General features: G+C 40.0%; 1 protein-coding gene across 9 annotated transcripts in view; it reads left to right on the top strand.

Annotated features, from left to right (window-relative positions):
• Fgd4 (FYVE, RhoGEF and PH domain containing 4) overlaps positions 1-19,730 on the top strand; it is a 147,447-nt gene extending 127,717 nt beyond the window's left edge. For 7 of the 9 annotated variants that reach the window (XM_075970834.1, XM_075970851.1, XM_075970856.1 and 4 more), the window contains 6 exons: positions 4,818-4,848; positions 5,244-5,336; positions 5,606-5,731; positions 8,215-8,355; positions 12,238-12,378; positions 14,088-19,730. In XM_075970834.1, the coding sequence (XP_075826949.1) occupies positions 4,818-4,848; positions 5,244-5,336; positions 5,606-5,731; positions 8,215-8,355; positions 12,238-12,378; positions 14,088-14,345 (790 nt within the window). In that variant the 3' untranslated portion in view covers positions 14,346-19,730. The remainder of the gene's footprint in view (positions 1-4,817; positions 4,849-5,243; positions 5,337-5,605; positions 5,732-8,214; positions 8,356-12,237; positions 12,379-14,087) is intronic. The other 2 variants (XR_012910440.1, XR_012910448.1) reach the window with 1 other exon arrangement.
• Positions 19,731-25,756: the final 6,026 nt, after the last annotated feature.

Here is a 25,756-nt window from a genome sequence, read left to right as displayed (position 1 = left end):
AGCATGAAAAAGCTAAAAAAAATTCTATAAAATATGGCCAGAGAAGTATATGTCTAAAACAGAAAACATCCCAATAAAATCATAAAGAAAAGATTTATGGGGAAGAGAAACTAGTACAAATACAAGAGGCATAGAAAACACCAAATAGAGCAAACCAAACGATACCCCCCACATCACATTATAACCAAGTGGCCAAACATTCAAGAAAAGAAAGGACACAAAAACTGCAAGAGATGGCCAGTTAGAGTAATAGCTGATTATTCCACAGACATCTTTAAAAGGAAAAAAGCTTAAAAATATGTATTTCAAGTTCTGAAAGACTACAGCTGCTAAGCCAGACCCATTTGATTTAATAAAAGAAAAAGGAAACAGTTTCCATGACAAAAGGAGGCAAATGGAAAAAAAATAGAATCTATTTCCAATTAAATGAAAAAGTTCTACATTTAAAAAGGCAAATAGAATTTATGAGCTTAACCCAGTATGCTAAAAGTACTACGTGAGACTAAAGAGGATAATCACCTCTAAGATGCCACAGGAGAAAAATAAACAACTCTAGGAGTGTTAAGAAAATAAAATATAAAACACAAAATAACCAGAATTAATATATACCATGCAATAATAACTCTGAATATTAATGTTCTACTTCCCCCAATAATATATGCAGAATGGAATGGAAAACTCCAACTTTTTGCTGCCAACAAAATCATATCTCCCATCAAAGATAAACACCACCTAGAAAAGGGTGCAAAGGGGCACTCACTCCAAGGGGCACTCACTCAAGGGGCACTCACTCAAGGGGCACTCACTCAAGGGGCACTCACTCAAGGGGCACTCACTCAAGGGGCACTCACTCAAGGGGCACTCACTCAAGGGGCACTCACTCCAATGGACACTCACTCAAGGGGTACTCACTCCAAGGGGCACTCACTCCAAGGGGCACTCACTCCAAGGGGCACTCACTCCAATAGGCACTCACTCCAATGGGCACTCACTCCAAGGGGCACTCACTCCAATGGGCACTCACTCCAATAGGCACTCACTCCAAGGTTCACTCACTCCAATGGGCACTCACTCCAAGGGGCACTCACTCCAATGGGCACTCACTCCAATAGGCACTCACTCCAAGGGGCACTCACTCCAATGGGCACTCACTCCAATGGGCACTCACTCCAATGGGCACTCACTCCAAGGGGCACTCACTCCAAGGGCACTCACTCCAATGGGTGTAAGTGAGGACAAAAGCAGCAAAGCTGTTGTGGTTTCAGACAGAATAGACTTCACACAGCACTAGTCAGAACATGTGACAGTCACTTCAGGAAAATTAAATATTAAAATCAAACCCCCTGTTTAAAATGGAGATTCAAAGTCAGAGTTTTTATACCGATGAAAACTGGCTCAAAATATTTGTAAATAAGAAGGAAGCTTGCACACTGGAGGTATAGTAAATGAGTTTGATTGTAGTAAAATATGCTACCAATGAAAGAAATGGAAATTACCAACTTAATGAGATGGATTTTCAAATAAACTGGTTGCTGAAGTTAATTGACTTTACTGAGCCGAAGTGCATTCTTCATCTGTTTATTTGACACTTTATAATATTGTGTAGCTATAAGCAAACAAAAAGGATAAAAATTATTGGTTTCATATAGTTAGTTTCTATTTCATTTGGTTTTTAGACAGTCATTTTCAGTTACTAAATAGAAAATTTAAATATAGTAGCAAGTAAATTGATAAAAAGTAAATAAATATTTCTTGACTTAAAAAACAAAACCAAACACTAAAGTATTTGTCTGCATTTAAAAGACTGATAAATGAATTTACTTCCAGAACAGCAAAGCTGGGAAACACAGCAAGGCCGACTGGAGCTCCCTATGGGAGATAATGTGGAGTCTGCCATGCTGATCGGCACAGTTCCCACCAGCATTGCCTGCAATATAATGCTGCTCAATAACAATAAATGCCAGAAAGATGGGTATCAGGGGCATAGGTCCGTACTGTCACTCTCAGCAGCCTGAGGAGTCCTCTTAATGTTTTAGGGACCTCACTCAGCTCACACCAAACACTGCAACTCATTGCTTCAACCAGAAGAGATTCAAGACTAACCAGAAAAAGCAGAGATGAGTTTTTAAAAAAGTAATGGAGATTAGATGATAGAGACACACTCAGGTATGGGCTTCTCAAAAAAGTTGCACAAAGTAAGAGACAACCAAGCGTAAGGATGGGCTTCCCACGCGAGATTTGCAGCCAAGTATTGTAACATTAGCTCTCTCTGCCACTTGAAAGTGGTAAGAAGCATTTTTATTCTTTTCTTTCTTTGTCTTATAATAAGTGAGATAGAGGGTAACTTCAAACATCACTTGAATGGAATCATAATCTGATAAAGTCAGAGGCACCTAGGCTGCACAAGGAATTTGGTACATGATATTTCATTTCCCTGTAACTGGATTTTTGATGTGATTCTTAGAACATTGTAGGTTTGCAGGTGGGGAGAGAAAAGGACCTTCACCAGCTGATTTTTCTGTAATTCTTGCTTCTCTGCTGGCAAAACCTTTCAACCAGGCTTGTTTCAATAAGAAGCTTGCTTTCCTGCACATGTCACTTTAAGGTCCCCTGTCTTTCCACCCTGCTAGTACCATGCAGACTTACACCTGTTGGAATGAGGATAGCCTTCAAAATCCCTCAATTAAAAGGTCTGACTTAATTAAGAATCCACTTGAAGAGATGTTCCAAGTTTGATATAAGCTTCCTACATGGGAGAGGAAATGCAATCTTTTCTTAGTGTGCAAAAAGGAAGTTGAATATGATCAAGTAAACTTCCCCCCAAGGAAAATTATTAGACTCTACAGCCCATGGGTCTGGGAAACCCGTTTCTGCATGATTTGAAGTATTCGATGTTCTCCTTCATTTGTAATGGTTCAGGTATGGTATTGCCTGAGCCTTTAAGGAAGAGGCAAACAATTGTTTAACAAAGGACATGCAAGACCTTTCAAAGACCTTTTGCTTTTATCTTTTTCTAAAATTTAATCATAAATTCCCAAAGACTGGGTTTTTCTTGTTTTTTAAAATCGCAGTATATCTACATCGCTCATACTCTTCCCTCCGCTGTCAAACTACTCCCATGCCCCGTGCTCTCAAATTCACCATGGTCTCATCTTTGCTATTGTTATGTGTATATACATATGTATATGTATATATATGAATATGTGTGTGGTGTGTGTGTGTGCGGGCGCTCGTGTGCATGAACAAACATATACAACCTACTGAGTCCATTTAACATTATTTCATGATACAGGTACATATTGTTTTATTTCATGATGCAGGTATATATTGTTATCCTCTAGTGTGTATGTGTATCTTGGACATGACACAGGTATTTCTTGTTATACTCTTGGAGTTCAAAGAAGTGTCTTTTTAAATTCTAGTCTGGGGACTCATCGAGGTAGTTCTCATTAGAGAACACTTCTGTAAGGACTAGTGGATTTGGCAGGAGTCATGCTGCCTTGACCATTCATGTTGTTTGTTTGTTTCTGCAGTTTGGCCTGGATATGTGGACTCCTTTCTTGGTTATGTGGCTGATGTGAGAACGTAGCCTTCCTTAGACTGTGCCAGTGCATGAGCTATATGACAGGAGCTAGCCCAAGTAAAGGTGGCGGGTGAGCTGTTTAGTTGAACAAGGCAAAGTTGGCTCCCAAACCATGGGTCTGGTGCTTGGCAATGGTGTAATGGGGGCAGCAGATAGAAGGAAGGAAGGGAGAGGAGAGCGGCGTCTCACCCATCAAAGGGATGGTTCCATAGAGAGCAACTAGGCTGTGGGTGTGGATGCGGTGACTGGTGTGGTGAAGGATGAGGACAGAAAGAGAAACTTACCAGGCAAAGTGAACGGACCTGGTTCCCAACTGGAACCAGACTTGTGGGTATCCACGCCTGTCTCATTCCTGCACTGAGGTTTTCCCCACTTAGGATGCTGGCTGTGGGTTTGTAATATTATATTGTCCTGAGATATATTTTCTCCAGTCCTTCTCTGTCTAGGACTTTTATCATGAAGACATGCTGAATTTTGTCAAAGACTTTTTCTGCATCTATTGAGCATTCGATTTTTATCTTTAAGTCCATTTATGATTTATTACATTTATTGATCATGCATGTTGATCTAAACCTAAATCTCTGGGATAAAGCCAACAGTATCATGATGGGCTGTCTTTTTTATATATAATTATATTTTATTTACATGAGAGAATTTTTACATCTGTATTCATGGAGAATATTGGCCTATAGTTTTCTCTTTTGTGTTTATTTATCTGGTTTTGATGTCAGAGTAATACTGGCTCTGTAAAAGGGATCTAGAAGTGCTCCTTCTATTTACAGGGTGTTTGTTTTGCTTTACTAATTTAACAAGATTTACGTATAGCTCTTCCTTGAAAGTCTCGTAGAATTCTGCTGTGAGTCCATCTGTGCATGGATTCCAGTAATTTTTAAGATTATAAGAATAAGCATAATGTGTCCTAAGGTGAGATGTTAGTGGTTATTAGTTGCCATGTGTTTTTAAAATTATGATACTACCTTTGATTTTTCTAGTATGTCAAGCATACAGAACCATCTGGTGGGTGATTGCTAATGTCATGATTTGCTGTCAGAATGAATGGGTACCAATGGTAGGCAACAGTCTGATCCTGTATCAAGAAGATCTAAAGCCCCTTTAATTATTTCCAAACCACTCCTGTGTTTTCTGGGAATCCAGAGTGACGGTAAAGCATGTTTCCATTCAGAGATTGCAATTCATATTTTCTTCACTCATTTTTGTTTTGTTTTTCTTTTAGCTCTGAACAAGATAAAGAAGAATGGATCAAGGTAACTCTTTTACTTTCATTTCCCTTTTCTGTGCATAAGAAATGTATGCATCAGGGCCTGGAGAGATAGCTTGGTGGTTGATTGCACTTGTTACTCTTACAGAAGCTGGGTTTAGTTCCCAGGACTTACATGCTGACTCACAATCATGCCTAACTCCAGTTCCAAGGGTGCAGTGCCCTCTTCTCACCGCTGTGAGAAGGCAAAATACGTACATCAGGCAAAACACTCATAAGATAAATTTTAAAAAAGAAAAATATTTGGGCTTTTTAAATATAAACTATACAAACAAGTTCATTTAACTTTAAATTCTCATTAAAATTATTTATGTGACAAAATATACTTATCAATGTATATGTGATATTGTAATGTATGTTTCGGTTTAATTTATATTTTAGGCCCTTCAAGAGAGTATCGATGCTTTTCATCAAAGGCATGAAACCTTCAGAAATGCAATTGCAAAGGACAATGACATCCACCTAGAAGTGTCTGTAAGTTCTTAGCTTTAAGATGCTCTCTTGGTGTGTTCTGAAAGCACTCTCTAGTCATTCTGTTACCAAACCTCCTCCCTGGCAATGCCGGAATTGGTGATTTAGAAATAGTCATTCTCTCCGAGGTGGGTATAGTGGTAAGTGCCTAAGTGCTTTGAAAGTTTCCCTTCCTCTCCTAGAACTTGAGGATCAGAATGCGGTGCGAGCAGTGTTGGGAACGTGCTACTAGAAAGGAATAGTAATTATTTCCACCCTGCCTTTCCGTTTAGACTGCCGAGCTAGGAAAGAGGGCCCCGAGATGGATACGTGACAACGAAGTGACGATGTGTATGAAGTGCAAAGAGCCCTTCAACGCCCTGACAAGAAGGCGGCATCACTGCCGGGCATGTGGACATGTGAGTGTGATTCTTGGTTGTTATGGCAATGGTAACTATGTAGGTGAAGTGAACTCATTCTCCTGGAAACAAATAATCACTGACATTCACTTAGTAAGCCTGTTTTGCAGCTAATGATGTGCAAAGTACTGTGCTGTCTCCTGAGGGACAAGAATATGGTTAATAAAAGATCCCTGGCTTCGTGGAGATTACATTGTGAAGAAGAAAATAGATAAAAATTCAAATTAGTATGAGTGGGTTAAGAAAGCAGCCAGAAAACTGAATTGGAAAGTATTGGTCGTGGAGGTTTTCAGACCAGAATCTAATGAGACACAACAAGGCCTATCTGGGAGACTGATATGTTCTTAGCTGCCTAAGGGGGAAGAAAGTCTTCATCTTAGAGGGGAAGCAAGAGGTGCTCTGCACACAAGGAGCTGTGCCTACAGCCCTGGAGCGGGGCGGCCCTGAAATGCTGGGAAATCCTATAGCCAGGCAACATCAAAAGGGAAAAAAGTGACACAGATGTAGTTAGAGTGAAAATAATCAGAGAAATCAGTGTGGTTGGAAAGGCAAGAGATGAAAACCAGAGTTCAAGTGAAAGTCACAGCCTTTGCAGGGCAGGGCAAAGCCCTCTCTCTTAGCAGAAGAGAAAGTCACGGCCTTTGCAGGGTAGGGCAAAGCCCTCTCTCTTAGCAGAAGAGAAAGTCACAGCCTTTGCAGGGTAGGGCAAAGCCCTCTCTCTTAGCAGAAGAGAAAGTCACAGCCTTTGCAGGGTAGGGCAAAGCCCTCTCTTTTAGCAGAAGGGAAAGACAGGTGCAAGTATGGAGAAGGGAATTAGGTGGGGTTTTACCGTGTGGAGTGTATTAATAGTGGGAAATGAGGGCGTTTGAGGCCCGTGTTATCTTTTTATTGACTTGGACAGAATGATCAGCTGAAAGCAAGAGACAGGGCTGTCTGTGTGAGAGTCGAGAAAGACAACTGAGTGTCAAATAGTTTCATCCATCAGAGAAAAGCGAGCCTCGCAGTGGCGCGGGCCGACTCATTACCCTTTGAAAGTTTCTACTTAGAAGTCTAAACAGATATGAGTCAGCTTAGCCGCAACGGCTTTCCGCTTGGTTAGTTGGTTATTTCTTTTTTAAATAATAGAATCTAGCCGTGCAGGTCAGAGAAGGCATAGAACAAGATTCATGGAGAGTAAGTGTGACAAGCAAAGCAAGGGAGAATTGTAGGTGTCTGCCTTAGATAAGCCATGATTAAACATTGGAAGCAGGAGAGCTAGTGCACGGAAAAGATTTCCGAGTTCAAAGCTGCATGGGCATGGACAACCGTAAGCAGGTTAGAAATATGAGGCGTCCTGGAGAATGAAGGGCAGGTGTTTGGAGTTGGCACCGAAGTCCCTGGTGATGGTCCATATCGTCAGTGGCGGACCCCAAGAACAAAAGGCCCCAGTAGACTGCCTGAGAATGGCACTAGCTATTTCAGCTCAGCTTCTTTTCCTGCGCCTTCCTATAAGTTCTAAGTCACAAAGACTGAGTTAGCGAGATCTTGAGATGACAGCAGAGTGTGAGAGATGGGAAGAGCCAATGGCAAGCCTCAAAAGTGCAATGGGCTTTTTGAAAACAAGAAAAAGAGCCAAAGATCAAAATGCCCAGCTCTCAGCGCTGAAGTCCTCAGAAGTGATGCTGAGCTAACGGTCAATCACCCCCTACTTGACAGTAAAACGTTTGATCCTACTGTGATAGTTCCAGAAGAGCTTTAAGACGCAGAGAGAAATAGGAGACTTTCTGAGTATATGTTACAAATAGAACAGTATTCACAGGGGTGGAGCTCAGAAAATAAACAGAAACTCTGGCACGGAAGTGAGGCACCATGGAGTTAATTCTGTCTGATCTCTGAGAAGAGGATGGGTAAGCAAATCTACTGCTATGGTATCGGCTCTTCCCCGTGGTGGCATGGCAGCTGTCAGTCAGCATCCTGAGTGACAAACGCATACCTAAAGAGAGCCCTCTAGCCACTATTTGGAAAATAGATTCTTGTAGCATGTTAGGATGAAGGATATAGGGAGAACCAGCCAGGCTATAAGAGTTCAAATGTGAGTGCTAATAACTTGTACTAAAAAAAAAACAGATTGGAGACACACCTTGAGCAGTTAAAGTCAGCAGAACACAAGATGATGCATCTGTGAAGGCAGGTGAATAGTCTGGAAATTCCCTGAACGCCGTGAGATGGCTATGCTGTTTCCTGTGAGAAGAGAGATAATGAGAGGAGACAGACAGATGATGATCCAGCCACGGCCAGGGACCTTTAGAGGTCAAAGTCATGTTCAGATTCAGGCACATACATCATTAAAATACTTTAATATATTTAACATCTTTTGAAATGTTCTTAGGCTAATAAAAATGTAACTTTTGTAATTAAGTTTCTTGTGTATGGATGACTATTTCCTGACTATAATCTTCTTAAGTCTACTCGTTCATTTTGAATTTCCTTTTATAAAATTAAAGGTGGTTTGCTGGAAATGTTCTGACTACAAAGCCCAGCTTGAGTACGACGGTGGGAGACTGAACAAAGTCTGTAAAGACTGCTACCAAATAATAAGTGGATTCACAGACAGTGAAGAGAAGAAGAGAAAGGGGATTCTGGAGGTAAACTCGGTCCATTCTTTGTATTCTCAGATAACACCGTCTAGGTCATAAGGAGCCCAGACAATGTGCTTATTCTCGCTGCATTAGCACCAGGCTAACAGTGAGCAAGAGTCATGCTTTGGCTTTAGTTTGTTGGCCTTGGACTCTTGCCTGATTATAGAAAGTGAGATGTTCAGACAAGTGCATGCTTTCTTCATGGAAAGCTTTCAATTTCACCATATATTAATGTTGAAAACCATTGCATGAAAATTTTTAAATTTGGATAAAGTACTGTTTTATTTCCTAAAACACTACTTAGCTTGCTGTGTTAAAAGATCGGTTCTTTGTGGTAATGTAATAGCCAGGGCAACAGTTTCATGACCATATCGCTGTCAAAGCCCATCTCCAGTAAGTTTGACTCATATTTTTTATTAGAGTTAATTCAGACTAAAATAGTTTGTATCTGATTTACATTGAAAGATGTGTTGACAAAATAAGGGTAATTTGTATAATAAAGCCTTGTGGTGGTGAGGTCGAGGTCACCTAGAGATACAATTAAATTTTTTACATCCAAAGTCATAAATATGCTTAGTTTAATAATGCCAAAAAATCAGTAATTGTGTACCGAGCATTTATAAGAAAATATATAAAAGTCATTTGCCAACTGAGAAAGGAGCTTAAACTTCAATGTCCATTTGAGGTTAAATTGTGAGCCCACAAGCTAAAATTGTAAGTCTAAATTCTCTTAGGATATAGACATTACTGAGGCTTTCATGGGCAGGAAGAATGAGAAGATGTTCTTCTTTGGGTCCCAGGACCAGAAGCTCAAGGCTTTAGTAGAAGTAACTGACTAGTGTGACAGAGTAGAGTGAGCCTGATGCTGTGTTTCTTAAAGAAAAGATTTAGGCTGCTTTTATAAAATAAAAAAACTTTAACTTTTTAGAAAACCTTATGCTTGGGGAAAAATCAATTGGGTTAATTCGTGTAATCAAACAAAAAATATAGTGTTTGGAGGTAGAAACTCAGCATGTCCACGCACACATAAAGCATGTCTAAACCCTTCTCCTGCACCAGCCTGTGTACTGTACACTCTAGAACAGAGGCCAAGCTTTTCGTGAGCAGATCAGAGGAAACACATTTACAGGCCAAGAGGCCAAAGCAGTGGTTTACAGAGGTCTCTTAAGGGAGAAAACAAATTTTTATCAGCAAAACTTAAAGTGTTTAACTCAATGTATTTGTACATTCTTTTCCACATTTTGTATGTTTCTGTAGTGTTTGTGTCTCTGCAAGTTCTTGATGTGTGTGAACACACGTTTTGAGGTGTATGTGCACATGAGTGTTCGCACATATGTAGGCCTAAGGTTGCCATGAGGAACTGTCCTCAATTGCTCCTCCACTGTAGTCATTGAGGCAGGGCCTCTCAAACAAACCCGGAGCTCACAAGTATGATGTGGCTAGTCTTGCTGAACAGCCTGCTCCTGGGAGTCCTCTGTCTCCATCTTCCAAGGCTGGGCGTACAGGCAGGTCACCATACCTACCTGCATTTATATGGGTTTCTGGGGCAAGAATTCCTGTCCTCTTATTTGCAGGACAAGCGTCACCTGCTGAGCCATCTCCCCAACCCTGTAAGCTTCTTTCTGTCCTTTCAAACCACTGCACCATTGTTCAGGTGTTTTGGGTTTTTTTTTGGGTGGGTGGGGGGAACATTCCAAAATACATTGTTTTAGTATATGAATTTTTTGTAATCGGGACCTGTTATTCAGAACTAACCTTTTTGAGGGAGGATGGTACCTTACTCAATGTTTCCTATCATCAAGTTGGTTTGTTTGTCAAATTATTAGCTTATGGGACGTACAAAACAGTGATGGACTGGAGCTGACTTGCAGATTGTTATTTGGTTGATGCTTCTTAAACTACCTAGGGCCACACCTTGATCATATCCCAAACATCACTGCCCTCTCAGGCAGGGTTCTTTATTGCAATGGTTCTCAGCCTTCCTATTGCTGCGACCCTATACTACAGTTGCTCATGTTGTTGTGACCCCAACCATGAAGTTATTTTTGTTACTACTTCATAACTGTAATTTTGCTACCATTATGAATCATAATGTAAATATCTGCATTTTCCGATGGTCTTAGGCAACCCCTGTGAAACGGTTGTTCAGCCCCCAAAGGGGTCACAGCCCACAGGTTGAGAACCACTGCTCTAGAGAAGCAGAGCTGGTAAAATAAATGTGTAGAACACAATACAGGTTGGGTAGTCCAACAAGGGCCATCTGTATATGGAAGAGGCCGAGAGAACCTCATAGCTGCTCAGTTCACTGCCTCAACCATCCCACTCTGGCACTGGAGGCCTGAACGATTCTTGGAAAGTTGCTGATCTTCTTCTTCTCAGGTTAGAAGCCAAGAGGCTAGATTCCAGAGTCAAAAAATGACAACAGCAACAACCATGGGAGACATGCCTTCAGCAGCACTGCTTTCCCCTGGCCTTGGCGTGTCTGAGCTGCTGCCGATCTAAGAAGGGTCTTCTCAGTTCAGTGATTCCTGGAAATGTCCAAGGCGACCTGCCCAGAGTAATACTAGGTCTGTTTGGGCTGACAGTCAGGATTAACTACAAGTACCATCAGGAAACGAATGGCTTTTCCTTTGCTGTTTTGTTATTGTTGTTGTTGTTGCTGCTGCTGTTGTTTTGAGAGAGTGTCTCCCAAAGCCCAGAGTGACCTCGAACCTCTGATCCTTTTCCCATCCCCTCCCAAGTACCGGGACACAAGCACACAGCACCGTGCCTGGTTTGTGTGTTAGAGTTTGAGGAATTTGAGAAGAAAATGTTACATTTCCCCCAATGACTCACATTTTTAGTGCTAGACCCATATGATATAAGAGGCTACATATGAAAAAGTATTTTTAATTTTATAAATAAAACTTAGTGGGGATTTGTTTGCTTTCTTTTTTGTTGTTTTGTTTGGGGGGGTTAGTGTTGGTTGGTTGGTTGCAGTTTTTTGTGGTGGTTGTTCTTTCGCTTTCTTTATGTAACTACCTTTGTTATAGCCTTGATTTGGGCTCCAACTTTCTATATAAAAGTTTGCTGACTAATATTCTGAGCACATATTAGTTGGCACAATAAGGCTCCACGGAGACTTGTGTGTGTGTGTGTCCTGTGGACAAAGCTGAGTAACACTGCCCTGAAGCTGTTGCAGAGTAATAGAAAGAAAGCAGCTTACTTCTATTAAGCACTTAGTTAAATATTCGTTTCCCATTTATCTAGTACCTAACACATTAGTAAGCAAAGCAGAAAGCCATTGCCTCACAAGTTTCTCTAGTGAAATGCTTCTAATTACAGCCTGCAAGGACCAAGGGCTGAATGTCACAGCTTCTAGTTGCAGCCTGCAAGGAAGGAGGGCTGAAGGTCACAGCTTCTAGTTACTGCGTGTGAGGACAGAGGGTTGAAGGTCACCTTTTGCTTTTTTTACTCTTGCCTTATTGGAACTTTAGGGCCATAAGTTCGGTGTCTTGATTCAGGCTGACTGAGCCCAAATTCTAGCACACCAAATTCCAAATTTGTATTCCTGGGGAATGTGATTAAAAATTCTGAGCTTTAGAAACAATGAAAGCACTTAGCTTCTCAGTGTTGGTGAGAACAATACACGTCTCAAGCAAAAAGAAGTTCTATGGTAAATGGTCGATAAATGCTGACTATTTAGGGACAAAGTCTAATAATACAGAGAGTTAAAGATAACCTCAATAGGTTTTCATCTCATGATAGAGAAAAACTAGTAAATGCAAATCTATCTTTTTGGAGGGTGACTCAGGAAGACGTGTCACATGAATATACTGTGCGTTGTAACTATTTCCCTTAAGGCAGGTTCATCCTGTGTTTATTCTTTCTCTCCATTGTATTTTCTAGATTGAATCAGCAGAAGTATCAGGAAATAGCGAAGTGTGCAGTTTTCTCCAGTACATGGAGAAGTCAAAACCTTGGCAGAAAATATGGTGTGTGATCCCCAAGCAAGACCCCCTAGTGCTGTACATGTATGGAGCACCTCAGGTAACTAAACCACGTATGTGTTGATGACATGGACAGGACAGAGGGGGGCACGGGGACACTGATCCTCAGGAAGACAAAAGAGCTCAGGCAGTATCACTGTGTCCTATTTTTTAAAAATAATGAAAACTAAAACCAATTTGGTTGATTTAAACAGATGGTTCTTTTTATACCTGCATATTATTCACTGGGTAAATGGTTGTTCCCTTTTCGTCTCTTTTCCTTATTTAGTGAATGAGGAAAAGTCATTTGAGTAGGAACACAAAAGTGAGGAGAAGGAAAGTGAAGTAAAGAGGGAGCACGCCTGTGTAATGATGGGAAACGCGGGACGCTTACACACCCGTGTAACGGTGGTTTGCACCGCGGTGTAATGATGGGAAACATGAGACATTTGCACCGCGGTGTAACGGTGGCAAACATGGGACGTTTGCACAGCGGTGTAACGGTGGGAAACGTGGGACATTTGCACAGCGGTGTAACAGTGGGAAACATGGGACGTTTGCACACCGGTGTAATAATGGGAAACGGGATGTGTCATGTGGTTGGTTTTGTTGTTGATAGTGATTGAGACCTAAAGACAAAGTATCTTGAAAGGAAGAGAGAGTTTACATAAATCTTGTATTAAGATTAAATTAATACTAAACTCAGTAACAAATTTTTATGACCCATATACAGCTAAGCTGGACCCCTGGGGTCAACTCTAATGCCTGTTTAGTTTCCAGCACAAGCTTTGAAAGTGAACAACATGTAAACCAACTATACATTCAATCACTTTGAAAACATAAAGAATTAAATTTGTCAGATTTGAGCTTCTTCGTACATCAAGAACTAGTAATTTTTTTTTTTTTTAGAAAATCCCTAAAAATGCCAAGGTATACATCCTATTCTACTTTTCTTTTTTTTCCTGTTCATAAATAACTTGAATCAATCATTAAAGGCAATAGCATTATTAATTCTTAGTAATGCTTGCTGGCTTAAACATTAAGAAGCTGTTTGTTATTCGCCTCGGTCTCCTCTCTTCACTCAGCGGAGAAGTGCACAGGCTCTGATGAGCACAGGAGCAGGCGTCACACCAGCGCTTCCTGGCTCATCTGGGTGTCAACTCTGCTCCATCCATTCCATTCTGTCAGCATCAGCATGGACCCCATAGACACTAAAATCATGTTCATTCTATTCTGATCAGCATTAGCACAGACCCCATAGACGTTATAACCACATTCATTCTACTCCGTCAGCATTAGCACAGACCCCATAGACGCTATAACCACATTCATTCTATTCCGTCAGCATGAACACGGACCTCATAGACACTAATATCACATTCATTCTATTCCGTCAGCATCAGCACGGACCCCATAGACTCTATAACCACATTCATTCTATTCCGTCAGCATTAGCACAGACCCCATAGACGCTATAACCACATTCATTCTATTCTGTCAGCATTAGCACAGTCCCCATAGACGCTATAACCACATTCATTCTATTCTGTCAGTATTAGCACGGACCCCATAGACTCTATAACCACATTCATTCTATTCTGTCAGCATTAGCACGGACCCCATAGTCACTAAAATCACTCTTTGTCCAAAGAGAGTCCATAGAGTGAGGACCTGGGGGTCAGTATCAAAAGAGAGTTTTGTGTGGCAAGGACCACATGTAACTCTGTAACAATATAATGCACACTCATATGTACAATGTCTTTTGCTCAGGACGTCAGAGCGCAGGCCACCATACCACTCCTGGGCTACATCGTGGACGACATGCCAAAGAGTGCAGATCTGCCACACAGTTTCAAACTGACCCAGTCCAAGTCTGTGCACAGCTTTGCTGCCGACAGTGAGGAACTGAAGCAGAAATGGCTGAAAGTCATCCTTCTAGCTGTCACAGGGGAGACACCAGACGACCCAAGTGAGCATCTAGACACCTCGAACAACCTCCCAGGACCCAAGAGAAAGTCAGAATGCTGAACTCCAGCAGCTGCCAGTGTGGAGTCTCAAGTAAGACAAATAGCTCAAGACGCCCCAACTCTCCGTCCTCGTCTCTTAGCACTTTACATTGAAAACTATGGTTTCATAAACACATCTTTTGGGGACTTTTTAAATATGTTTGTATACTCTTAATAAAATCAATGTGCAGGGCCATTCTTCTGTTGAAGTTCTGAAATAATGTGGAAAGTGGAACATTTTTGATAAGCTATTCCTTAATTATGTATGTTGACCTTGAGGGGGTGGGGAACCGATGTCAATTGACTGTGTCACTACCTGGTTATAGTGGGCCTTTCGTTTAAGGCCTTCAATGTCTTGTTCACATGTAGGACTTGTAACAGTGGGAAGGATATACCTCCGTGTAACCAAAAGAGATCTTTGGTAAAAAGTACAGGGACAGTTTAGAGTATCGTATGAACGTGTCTAGTTTGTGAGTCTCATGCTACCGAAATCGTGTCTGTTCTTATACAACACAAAAAAGATAGGTTGCTAATGTTCCCACTTTTGACTTAAGATAATACTTGTTTTTGCAGAATTACTCCTAATAATAATCTATCAAAAATAGAAATCGATTTACTTGTATAGAGTTTTGGAAATAAGTATGAACGTGAGCTTTTCTCTTCAGCTTTAGTCTCGATTTCACTCTAGCTCATGTCTTAAGTGTAAAACCTATATTATCTCTGAACTCAGCGCTGTTCTAAACTTAAGAAGAAAATTTTGGTGATTTATGTTGAACTGATTGGAATCCAAATGTAGTGATATTTTTATAGTAAAGTAGCAGTAATTTATGTGGTGTAGGATAGAGTCTGAATTCCAACAGTATTTTTAGAGTACTATTTTTTAGTTCTGTACCTATTTAAAACAGTGCCTCTCTTAGAAGGTGCTATTAATACTTATTTAGATAAAAGATGGGGGGTTTAGTTAATGTTAACTAAACATTATTATTTTACCTACTCTGACTATTCTCAACTTAAGTGCACTTTGGTCACTGAGATAAAAAATTGTATGGATTATTTTACTTTTTACAATAACATACTTGTCTTAGTAATTTAATGTCATCACGTACAAAACCTTGTACTAAAACTTGAACTATATAAGACATGTAACCGTATACAGACCTGGGATATGTGGAAAACATGTTTAATGTTTTCCTCTCTATAAGAATATCGTGAGTGGAAATGAGGACTACATAGAAGGAACACGTACGACTGCTGTGGGAGCCTTCCTTCTGTCAGTTACAGAACACAGCCCATACATGTGCCAGCTCACGTGGGAGAAGGCGTCATTAGATAGTGAGTAGAGAAAAATCCTGCCGACCCATGCGCTAGAAAACAGAGCGGAAATCCATACTGCAGAGTCCACGCAGGTTTCCAGGAGGTGCGAAGCGTTGGAGAAAGTGGACTTTTTCTCTCTTTTTATCCCGCATGGAATCTCAGATGAACTATGGCTGTCTGTTATAAAGTCTACTCTCCAGTAGTTTGTGACTGAATTGCCTATTTAACCTTTAATACTTTTCTCATAGTAGAGGTTTTCTCTCACTTTTTCATACTCTAAACATTAACTCTTTTACTGTACCGTTTCCTAGGAATCCACAAGAATGTCTCCACTACACACAGTCTTTAAGGGCTACACTTGAGACCACCACACATCTAAACAGCTCATGCTGCATAAGAAAGGTCTCTTGTTTTTTCCTACTCCAAAGGAGCAAGGGAACCACTTAGGTTCCCTTCATCCATGAAATACCAGACCTGATTATTAACATTAAACCATCAACTCAGAGCCACCAATGGGAGAAACAAAAAGCCAGCTTCTTATTTGCTACTAAATGAGGCCCAAATAAAAAGAAATTGTACATTGTTTCTCTTTTCTGGTTGTCAACATTGGTGCTGCATTTGGGTGGGATAAAAAGAGGCAGGTGTGCAGGGTACCTGTTGGCAAAATGAAACAATAACTAGACCCGTGACTTTACTTTTCATAGCTCAAGAAAAGAGAAGCAGTGAGATTGTAGAATGACTATCAAAATAAAGATTACTTTTGTAAATATGAATAGAAGAATGAATGGGATATCCCACTTAGAAGATTTATGTCAGATTACTTAAAAAATATATTTGATCAGCAAGAAGACTACATGTTTGCCTACCAGAAAATTCTTGTATAGAAGTAATGTGGATAGATGCTCGGTGTTGCGTAACTTAGATTATTGAAAGAATACTCATAAAGAAGATGTTAGCATGCTCTTATTTTTCATTAAATAAGGAGTGTTAGTTCCAGAAGAAGGGCTGTGGCCATTTCAGTCACCACCTTAACTGCTCTGCCTGTACGTACTCTTAGCCAAGCACAGTGAGCAGCTGTCCCATCTCGCTCTCAAGAGAATCCCTAATAATTTCAGTAGGAGAAGAAAAGTGATAGAGTAATATTAGTTACATCTTAAAACCGCAACTCTGGGGCTAAGGAGGCTTCTATGCAAAGATGAGAAACAGAATTCAGTCAGCTCTCCAGAATGCACACCAAGGCCAGGTGAGCATGGCCCAGCACAGCAGGGGCAAGGGCAGGAAACTCTGGTGCAGGTTCAGGCCAGGTGAGCATGGCCCAGCACAGCAGGGGCAAGGGCAGGAAACTCTGGTGCATGTTCAGGCCAGGTGAGCACGGCCCAGCACGGCAGGGGCAGGAAACCCTGGTGTAAGTTCTCTAGCCAGAAGAGCAAAAGCAGGGAGTATAAGGACAGCACATAACCTTGCCTCAGTGAGGTAGAGCGATGCCATGACATGACGTAAAACTCAGTTCTCTACACATATGCACAACTACCCAAGTTTATGTGAACACATGCATGTGTACATATATTTAAAAAATTGATTAAAAAAGTTGTAATTTGAAAGGTTATTAGAATAATTAACCCTCTTTCTGAGATAGCTGAGGTTTCGTGATAAATTGAGCCTGAAAATATCTTTTGCTCTCCTATCCAACGAAATGTTCTGCATGGTTCTTAGTTGGTTGTTTCCGCTAATTCAGTGCTTTCAAAAGTCATCTTCAAGAAAAGTGTCCTTCTTTCAAACTGAAGAAAATATTTACTTGGTAAAAACTGTTATTCATTCAAGGCATTCCACCCTTTCGACTGAAGTGTTGCTTTTGTTGACAGTCTACCATCTGGGAACTGTGAGGTGTGGTGTATACTTTTATCTTGTGTTTTAAATGGAGTCCAATAATGACAAATGCCACTAGCCACTGTTGTAGTAATGCCAAGCAATGAGACTCTCCAGGTGTGAGTTGAAGGCCCTAAGAGAATCAACTTCCTAGGAGTGATGTGGTCATTGAAGTTGTTGAGCACAGGGAAAGGGAGGAAGGGAGGGCATTGTTCCATGGTTTCAGATTCTGTCAACTCTGTTGAATTTTTGCAAACGATACAAATAGTGAAGCAGTTATATTCTTCTGATCTGTTTTATCAGCTATGTTGTGTTTTCTGTGAATTGAATTCAACACAAGGCTGCCATACTATCTTCCTTAGGTGACCTACATCAACTATTTTTAGTTATAAGAATTAACCTTGTAAATATTTCCTGTAGAATTTTCTAAGCTGTCTTTGTTGCAGTCACAACTGTTTAAAAAACTGTCAATTCCATGGTACTTCAGGGTTATTGAAGAGTCGCTGATGCCTTCTAGAAACTCCTCCCAAAAATACTTCTGGAGTTCATGATTCCATTCTTCTTTCTCCTCCTTGTTGAGATAGAAGTGGTTTCTTCCTTCAATTATTTTCAGATATCGTTCGTTTATCTCTAAAGCCTTAAGTTACTCAGAGCATTTTGTCTGCAATGTGTTGCTAATCATGAGCTTCCTGCAGTGTGTTCCCATCACAAATGAGCACGAATGAGAACAAATAAATGGCTAGGAAGCACAGGTCTTATTGTGGCAGTTATCTCTGCTGCTATACAGAGTAGAAAGTAGCTTTACTTTCTTACATCACTGATGCTCATGTTCATAGATCTAAGATAAGCACATGGTATTTATAATCTAAAATTTGACAAACAGAATATCTTAGTGTTGTGTTCTTCAAGAGTGTATGAATACAAGAACTGTGGCTAAAGAGTTCCTCTTGTTGGGATTATGTTGATATCTGGAGTGGATCCTGTAGCTTCTCCATTCTTAGTTTTATTAGAATCAAATTACTTTTTAATATAACTATCGACCTATAGCTTCCCTAGATTTAAAAAAAGAGAGTATTAGACCACTAGATCCTATCTAAAAATCCCATCTGTGACTTTATATGTATATGTATAAATGTAAAAGTTATTACTCTTCAATTCTCACCAAAGGAACAAAATTTTATGTAAATTTTAATTTAAGTATGTTAACAAAAATTATTCACATGTATTTAATGTTTACTCACGCCCCTCAATCTTGCTAAGTTAAGGATGAGACAATGATGCTTTTGTTACATTGTTAAAATAGAGAGGAATGATGCTAGCAAGGGAAACAACAAGGAATGAATGGACGTGGGTAAATGGACTACTGGTCTCCAGGGAAGAGCAGCATATAAAAAACACTAAACTGTACAAGGGAAATCAAGTAGAAGATATCCATGTACTTGTTTGTTGATGAAATCCTTGGACCCAGGCTATAACCTTAGCCTCTAAATTATAGATGACACTATCTTATTATTACTTTATTTTTCCTTAAGCTTTTAAGAGATAATTTTATTCTATAAAGGATTGTCTGCTGGCTTTGATTCTAAATTCAACTTTCTAAGCTAAGGGCATGGCCAAATGCTGTGCCTTTTCTATATTTCAAGATAAAATAACACATGGCTTCTATAAGACAGTTAATTTGTTGGGGGCATTAAATAAAGGTTATCTTTTGTCCTAAAATTCATTTTAGTCAATTGAATAAAATATTAAGTTATATGTTAATATATTTTAATAGGTGAATACTAAATACAAAGTAAAGACAAGTTTGGGAACAAACAGACTGTAGAGCCCATTGTGATGACAGATTGCATTGTATATTATGGTATATGAGGACTCAAATATATCATAGATCCATTCATATATAAAACCAAACTGGTATTTCATTTTTTAAGAGATAACTGTTATTTAAAAAGTAAGTATTATCTTGATTTTTCTTTTGACTTGTTGACTGAGTTTGATAGGGCATATCAGAATATTATAGTTGACTCTAATGTGAAAAAATAAACACCCAGTTTTCCAGTGGTATGAATGTAAAATACTTGGACATAGTGTATATATAGTGTAACATCTGTATATTTAATCATAAAGGCAGATAATCGAAAACATTGTACAATTAAGTCCTTCAATTCTTGTTAAATATGACACGTTTGTATCTTGTAAATAAAGATATCCTTAAATTGGTTCTGGAGCCTTGGCTGTTAATTCTACTGGGAATGTGTGTTTAGTGGGCATGGTTTTGATTTTCTGATCAGAAATAAAAAGGTTATTCCAACAGGCTATTGATACTTCCAGTCTCCAGGCATCAACAACCTAAAGAAAATTCCAAGAAACTTTCAAATATGACATCATGAATAAAACTTTTCCAGAGATCCCATTTCATATAAGTTCTCTTTGGTGAGTTTACTTCTTTTTGTTCTAGAGTTTTCAAATGTTCTGTTAATTCACTAGTGTGGGATTTTTCCAGCTTCTTTATGTAGGCATTTCATGCTTTGAATTTTCCCACAAACCTATGAACACCTGATTTTTGACAAAGGAGCTAAAAGTATACAATGGAAAAAAGAGAGCATCTTCAACAAATGATGCTGGCATAACTGGACGTCAACATGTAGAAGAATGAAAATAGATCCATATCTATCACCATGCACAAAACTCAAGTCCAAATGGATTAAAGACCTCAATATTAATTTGACCATACTGAATCTGATAGAAGAGAAAGTGGGAAGTAGTCTACAACACGTGGGCACAGAACACCACTTCCTACATAGGACCCCAGTAGCAGAGACAATAAGAACAACAATGAATAAATGGGACCTCCTGAAACTGAAAGGCTTCTGTAAAGCCAAGGACACTGTCATTAAGACAAAAAGGCATCCTACTGAGTAGGAGAAGATCTTCCCCAACCCCACATCAGACAAAGGTCTGATCTCCAAAATGTATAAAGAACTCAAGAAATTAGACATTAAAACTCTAATTAACCCAATTAAAAAATGGGGTACTGAACTGAACAGAGAATTCTCAACAGAAGAAGTTTAAATGGCCAAAAGACACTTAAGGTCATGCTCAAACTCCTTAGTGATCAAGGAAATGCAAATCAAAACAACTCTGAGATACCATCTTACACCTGTCAGAATAGCTAAAATCAAAAACACCAATAATAGGCTATGCTGGAGAGGATGTGGAGTGAGGGGTACACTCATCCATTGTTGGTGGGAATGCAAACTTGTGCAACCACTTTGGAAATCAGTGTAGCGGTTTCTCAGGAAACTGGGAGTCAACCTACCTCAGGACCTAGCAATTCCACTCTTGAGAAGATACCCTAGAGATGCCCAATCATACTACAAAAGCATTTGTTCAACTATGTTCATAGCAGCATTATTTGTAATAGCCAGAACCTGGAAACAACCTAGGTGCCCCTCAATAGAAGAATGGATAAAGAAGGTATGGAACATATACACTTTAGAGTTCTACTCAGTGGTAAAAAAAACAATGACATCTTGAATTTTGCATGCAAATGGATAGAAATAGAAAACACTATCCTGAGTGAGATAACCCAGACCCAAAAAGATGAATATGGTATGTACTCACTCATAAGTGGATTCTAGCCATAAATAAAGGACATTGAACCTATAATTCGTGATCCTAGAGAAACTAAATAAGAAGGTGAACCTAAAGAAAAACATATAGTTATCCTCCTGGATATTGGAAGTGGACAAGACTGCCGGACAGGGGTTAGGAGCGCGGGGGTGGGGTGGGATGGGAATAAGGGGAGATGGGGAGAGAGAAGGGAGAAGGGGAGGATGGGGAGAGCTTGGGAGAATGGGATGGTTGGGATGGAGGAGGGGTGGTTGTGGGAGCAGGGAAGTAGATATCTTAATTAAGGGAGCCATTTTAGGGTTGGCAAGAGACTTGACTCTGGAGGGGTTCCCAGGTGTCCAAGGAGATGTCCCCAGCTGTTCCTTGGGCAGCAGAGGAGAGGGTGCCTGAACTGGCCTTATCCTATAGCCACACTGATGAATATCTTGCATATCACCATAGAACCTTCATCTGGCGATGGATGGAGATAGAGACAGAGACTCACATTGGAGCACTAGACTGAGCCCCCAAGATCCAAATGAGGAGCAGAAGGAGGGAGAACATGAGCAAGGAAGTCAGGACCGCGAGGGGTGTGTCCATCCACTGAGACGGTGGGACTGATCTAATGGGAGATCACCAAGGCCAGTTGGACTGGAACTGATGGAGCATGTGATCAAACCAGACTCTCTGAATGTGGCTGACGGTGGGGGCTGACTGAGAAGCCAAGGACAATGGCGTTGGGTTTTGATTCTACTGCATGGATGGGCTTTGTGGGAGCCTAGTCTGTTTGGATGCTCACCTTCCTGAACCTGGGGGGAGCAGGGAGGACCTTGGACTTCCCATAGGGTAGGGAACCCTGACTGCTCCTTGGACTGGAGAGGGAGGAGGAGAGGGAAGTAGGAGGATGGGAGGAGGTGGAAATTTTCAATAAAAAAATAAAATAAAATAATTGAAAAAAAGAAAAAAGTAGATATATGGATCTGTGAAATAAAATTGAAGCTTCAGACATAAGCCGCACACACCTATGCCTGATGTTTGATGAAGCCAGAAATTGACACTGGAAAAAAAGTTTATCTTCAACAAATGGTGCTGGTCAAACTGGATGGCTATACGTAGAAGAATCCAAATACATCCATACTTGTCACCCTGCACACACAAGGCCAGCTGGACTGGGTCTGAAAAAACATGGGATAAAACCGGACTCACTGAATACAGCGGACAATGAGGACTGCTGAGAATTCAAGAACAATGGCGCTGGGTTTTGATCCTACTGCACGTACTGGCTTTGTGGGAGCCTAGGCTGTTTGGATGTTCACCTTACTAAACCTGGAAGGAGGTGGGAGGTCCTTGGACTCCCCACAGGGCAGGGAACCTGGTCTGCGCTCTTTGGGCTGAAGAGAGAGGGGGAGTTGATTGGGGGAGGGGGAGGGATATGGGAGGCGGTGGCGGGGAAGAGACAGAAATCTTAAATTAATTAATTAATTAAAAACTCAACTCCAAATAGATCAAAAATCTCAGCATAAAACCAGATACACTGAAAAAGTGAGGAATAGCCTTGAACTCATTAGACAGAAACAGACTTTCTGAACAGAACACTAATAACACATGCACCCAGAGCAACAGTTAATAAATGGGAACTCCTGAAACTAAAAAAGCTTCCATATGGCAAAGGACATCATTTGGACAAAACAACAGGCTATATACTGGGAAAAGATTTTTACCAACTATACATCTGATAGAGAGCTAATACCTAAAATATATAAGAAACTAAAAAGTGGACACCAAGAAAGCAATGCAATTAAAAATTAGGTACAGGTCAAATCAGAGAATTACCAAAAGAGGAAACTCAAGTGATTAAGAAGTGGTTAAAGTAATACTCAACATCCTTAGACATCTGGGAAATGAAAATCAAAACTAAGGATATAAGAGAAATCTTACAGAAATCCACAAGTTAGCAAACTAATTTCAAAATACAACTTTAAACAACAGGGAGTTTGAACAGAGGCACCCTGTGCATTTAGACAACACTACTCCCAGGAGATACAAGCTACCGTGTGAAAGCCACAGTGCAAGGAAGGCATCAGATACTTTCCTAGAAATTATTGGTCAGAGAGCCTCCAGAAGTCTGCACAACAGAGGCTACTGCTGTTACCCTTGATTACAACTACATTGTAAGACCCTGTTGTTGAAACACAGCACTTGGGCTTCAAGGCAGAGAAATCATTAATAATGTTACCCAGTTCTCAACCCTGCACGCTACAAAACTGACCTGCCGGCCAAGGCGTGCCCACTGATGTTACAGTGGCATGATTGGTATGAGGTAATTAGTGTCTTTCTGATCGAATTTTCTACAGGAGGGATGTTTTTATATCTTGACCACAGTTTCCCCTCCCTCTTCTCCTCCCATTTCCTGCCTCCCAACTAACTGCCCTCTGCCCTGCCCACATCCCATATACTTCTTCATTTCTATTCAGAAAAGGGCAAGTATCCTATGAATATCAACCAAACATGGCATATCAAGTTGCAGTAAGACTAGGCACCTCCCTTTGTATTAAAGCTGGATGAGGGAAAGTGTCCCAGCAAGAGTCAGAGACAGCACCAGCTACCACTGTCAGGAGTTCCACAAGAAGACCAAGCTGCACACTGTAACATATATGTAGAGGTCAGACCCATGCAGGCTCCCTGGTTATTAGTTCAGTCTCTGAGCTCCTGTGAGCCCAGGTAAGTTGTTGCTTCTGTGGGTTTTCTTGTGGGGGTCCTTGACTTCTCTGACTCCTATTAGTGTGTATTAGGCTTTGATGTGCAATTTAAGCTTCAGTAATGTTTCTTTTACATATGTGGGTGCTCTTGTATTTGGCACAAAGATGTTCAGGATTGAGACTGCATCTTGATGGATTTTTCCTATGATGAGTATGAAGTGTCCCTCTCCATCTCTTTTGATTGATTTTAGTATGAAGTCTATTTTGTTAGATATTAAGAGAGCTACACCCACTTGTTTCTTAGATCCATTTGATTGGAAAATCTTTTCCCAACCTTTACTCTGAGATAATGTCTGTCTTTGAGATTGAGGTGTTTCTTGTATGTAACAGAAAGATGGATAATGTTTTCATATCCATTCTGTTAGTCTTTATCTTTTTATAGATGAGTTGAGTCTATTGATATTAAGAGATATTAATGACCAGTGATTGTTCATTCCTATTGTTTTTCTGTAGTAATGTTTATGTGTTTCCCTTCTTTGGGGTTTGCTGGTGTGAGGTGTGATGTTATCTGTTGCCTGTGTTTTTGTGGGTGCAGCTAACTTCCTGGAGTTGGAGTTTTCCTTCTAGTATGTTCTGTGAGTCTGAGTTTGTGAATAGGTATTGTTTAAATCTGGCATTGTATTTGGAATATAGGAAGGCTACTAATTTTTGTGTGTTAATTTTGTACCCTTCTACTTTACTGAATGTTTGTCAGTTGTAGAAATTTTCTGGTGAAATCTCTGAGGTGTTTTCTAAATGCCAGATTGGGACTGCAGAGAGATTCAGAGTTATGAGTTTGGAAACCATTGTGTTTTTGGTTTCTCCCATGTGAGACAGTTATTGTTGGATGATGCAGACTGCATCCTTTAAGTCAGTCTAATAAACCCCATATATATGCTTTCATTTTTTCAGTTCTGTTCATTTAGAGAATGCAGAAAAATACACCCACTATGACTGTGTAGGGTCAATCTGTAGTTTTAGGTCTAATCATGTTTCTTTTATGAAGCTGAGTGCCCATGCTTGGTATATATGTGTTTACAATAAAAATATCTTGTTGCTAGACATTTTTTCTATAATAAGTATGAAGTGTCCCTCCTTATCTCTTTTAATTAGATTTTTCTTTCAGATTTATCTTCCTGATATTAGAATAACTACACTTTCTTGTTTCTTAGATCTATTTGTTTAGAATATCTTTCTCCAGGCTTTTACCCTAAGGAAGTTTCTATTACCGGTGTTTGAGTATGTTTCTAGGGGTAGCCAAAAGATGGACATTACTTTCTTATTCATTTTATTAGTCTTTTTTATATTCAGTTATCACTATAATTATTGTGATAATTATAACATTATCATGCGTTGTGTAGTAATTCCTGTCACTTTGTTCATTTTGTAGCATTTTATCAGATCTCTATTGTTTATTTGCTCCCTATGACTTCTGAGATATACATGCACACATACATATACAATACATACTTACACACATATCATATATATGCATATTCCTAACTACAGTCTACTAAGTCTATATAATAATTGGGCTTATGTTTTCAGGACTACCATTTGGTATTGGATGACTGATTGATGTGCTCTTCCCTGGAGAAGACATTTCTTCCACTCTTAGAGTTCTTTACTTGCCTATAGTGCTTTCTGTAGGGTTGAGGCCTTCCTGTCTTTCCTCCTTCAACTTTGGCTAAATATTGTTGTCCTTGTTCAGCTCATGTTAGGCAGTCATGTTCATGAAACTTCATGAGTGTAGCTTGTGAGCCTTGTCTCACAGCACACTCCTCTCTTTCTGCTCTCTCTAGTCTGCATTGTTCCCTGAGTCTTAGGTGCAGGAGTTGTTTTATGGATATATTAATTGGACTCCACAGCTCTGCGTTTTTATTGGGTGTGGTTTTCCCTAATA

The sequence above is a fragment of the Microtus pennsylvanicus genome, chromosome 1 (genome assembly GCF_037038515.1).
Source record: "Microtus pennsylvanicus isolate mMicPen1 chromosome 1, mMicPen1.hap1, whole genome shotgun sequence".
In the NCBI taxonomy this organism is placed as follows: domain Eukaryota; kingdom Metazoa; phylum Chordata; class Mammalia; order Rodentia; family Cricetidae; genus Microtus; species Microtus pennsylvanicus.
This window is presented reverse-complemented; position numbering and strand designations above follow the sequence as displayed.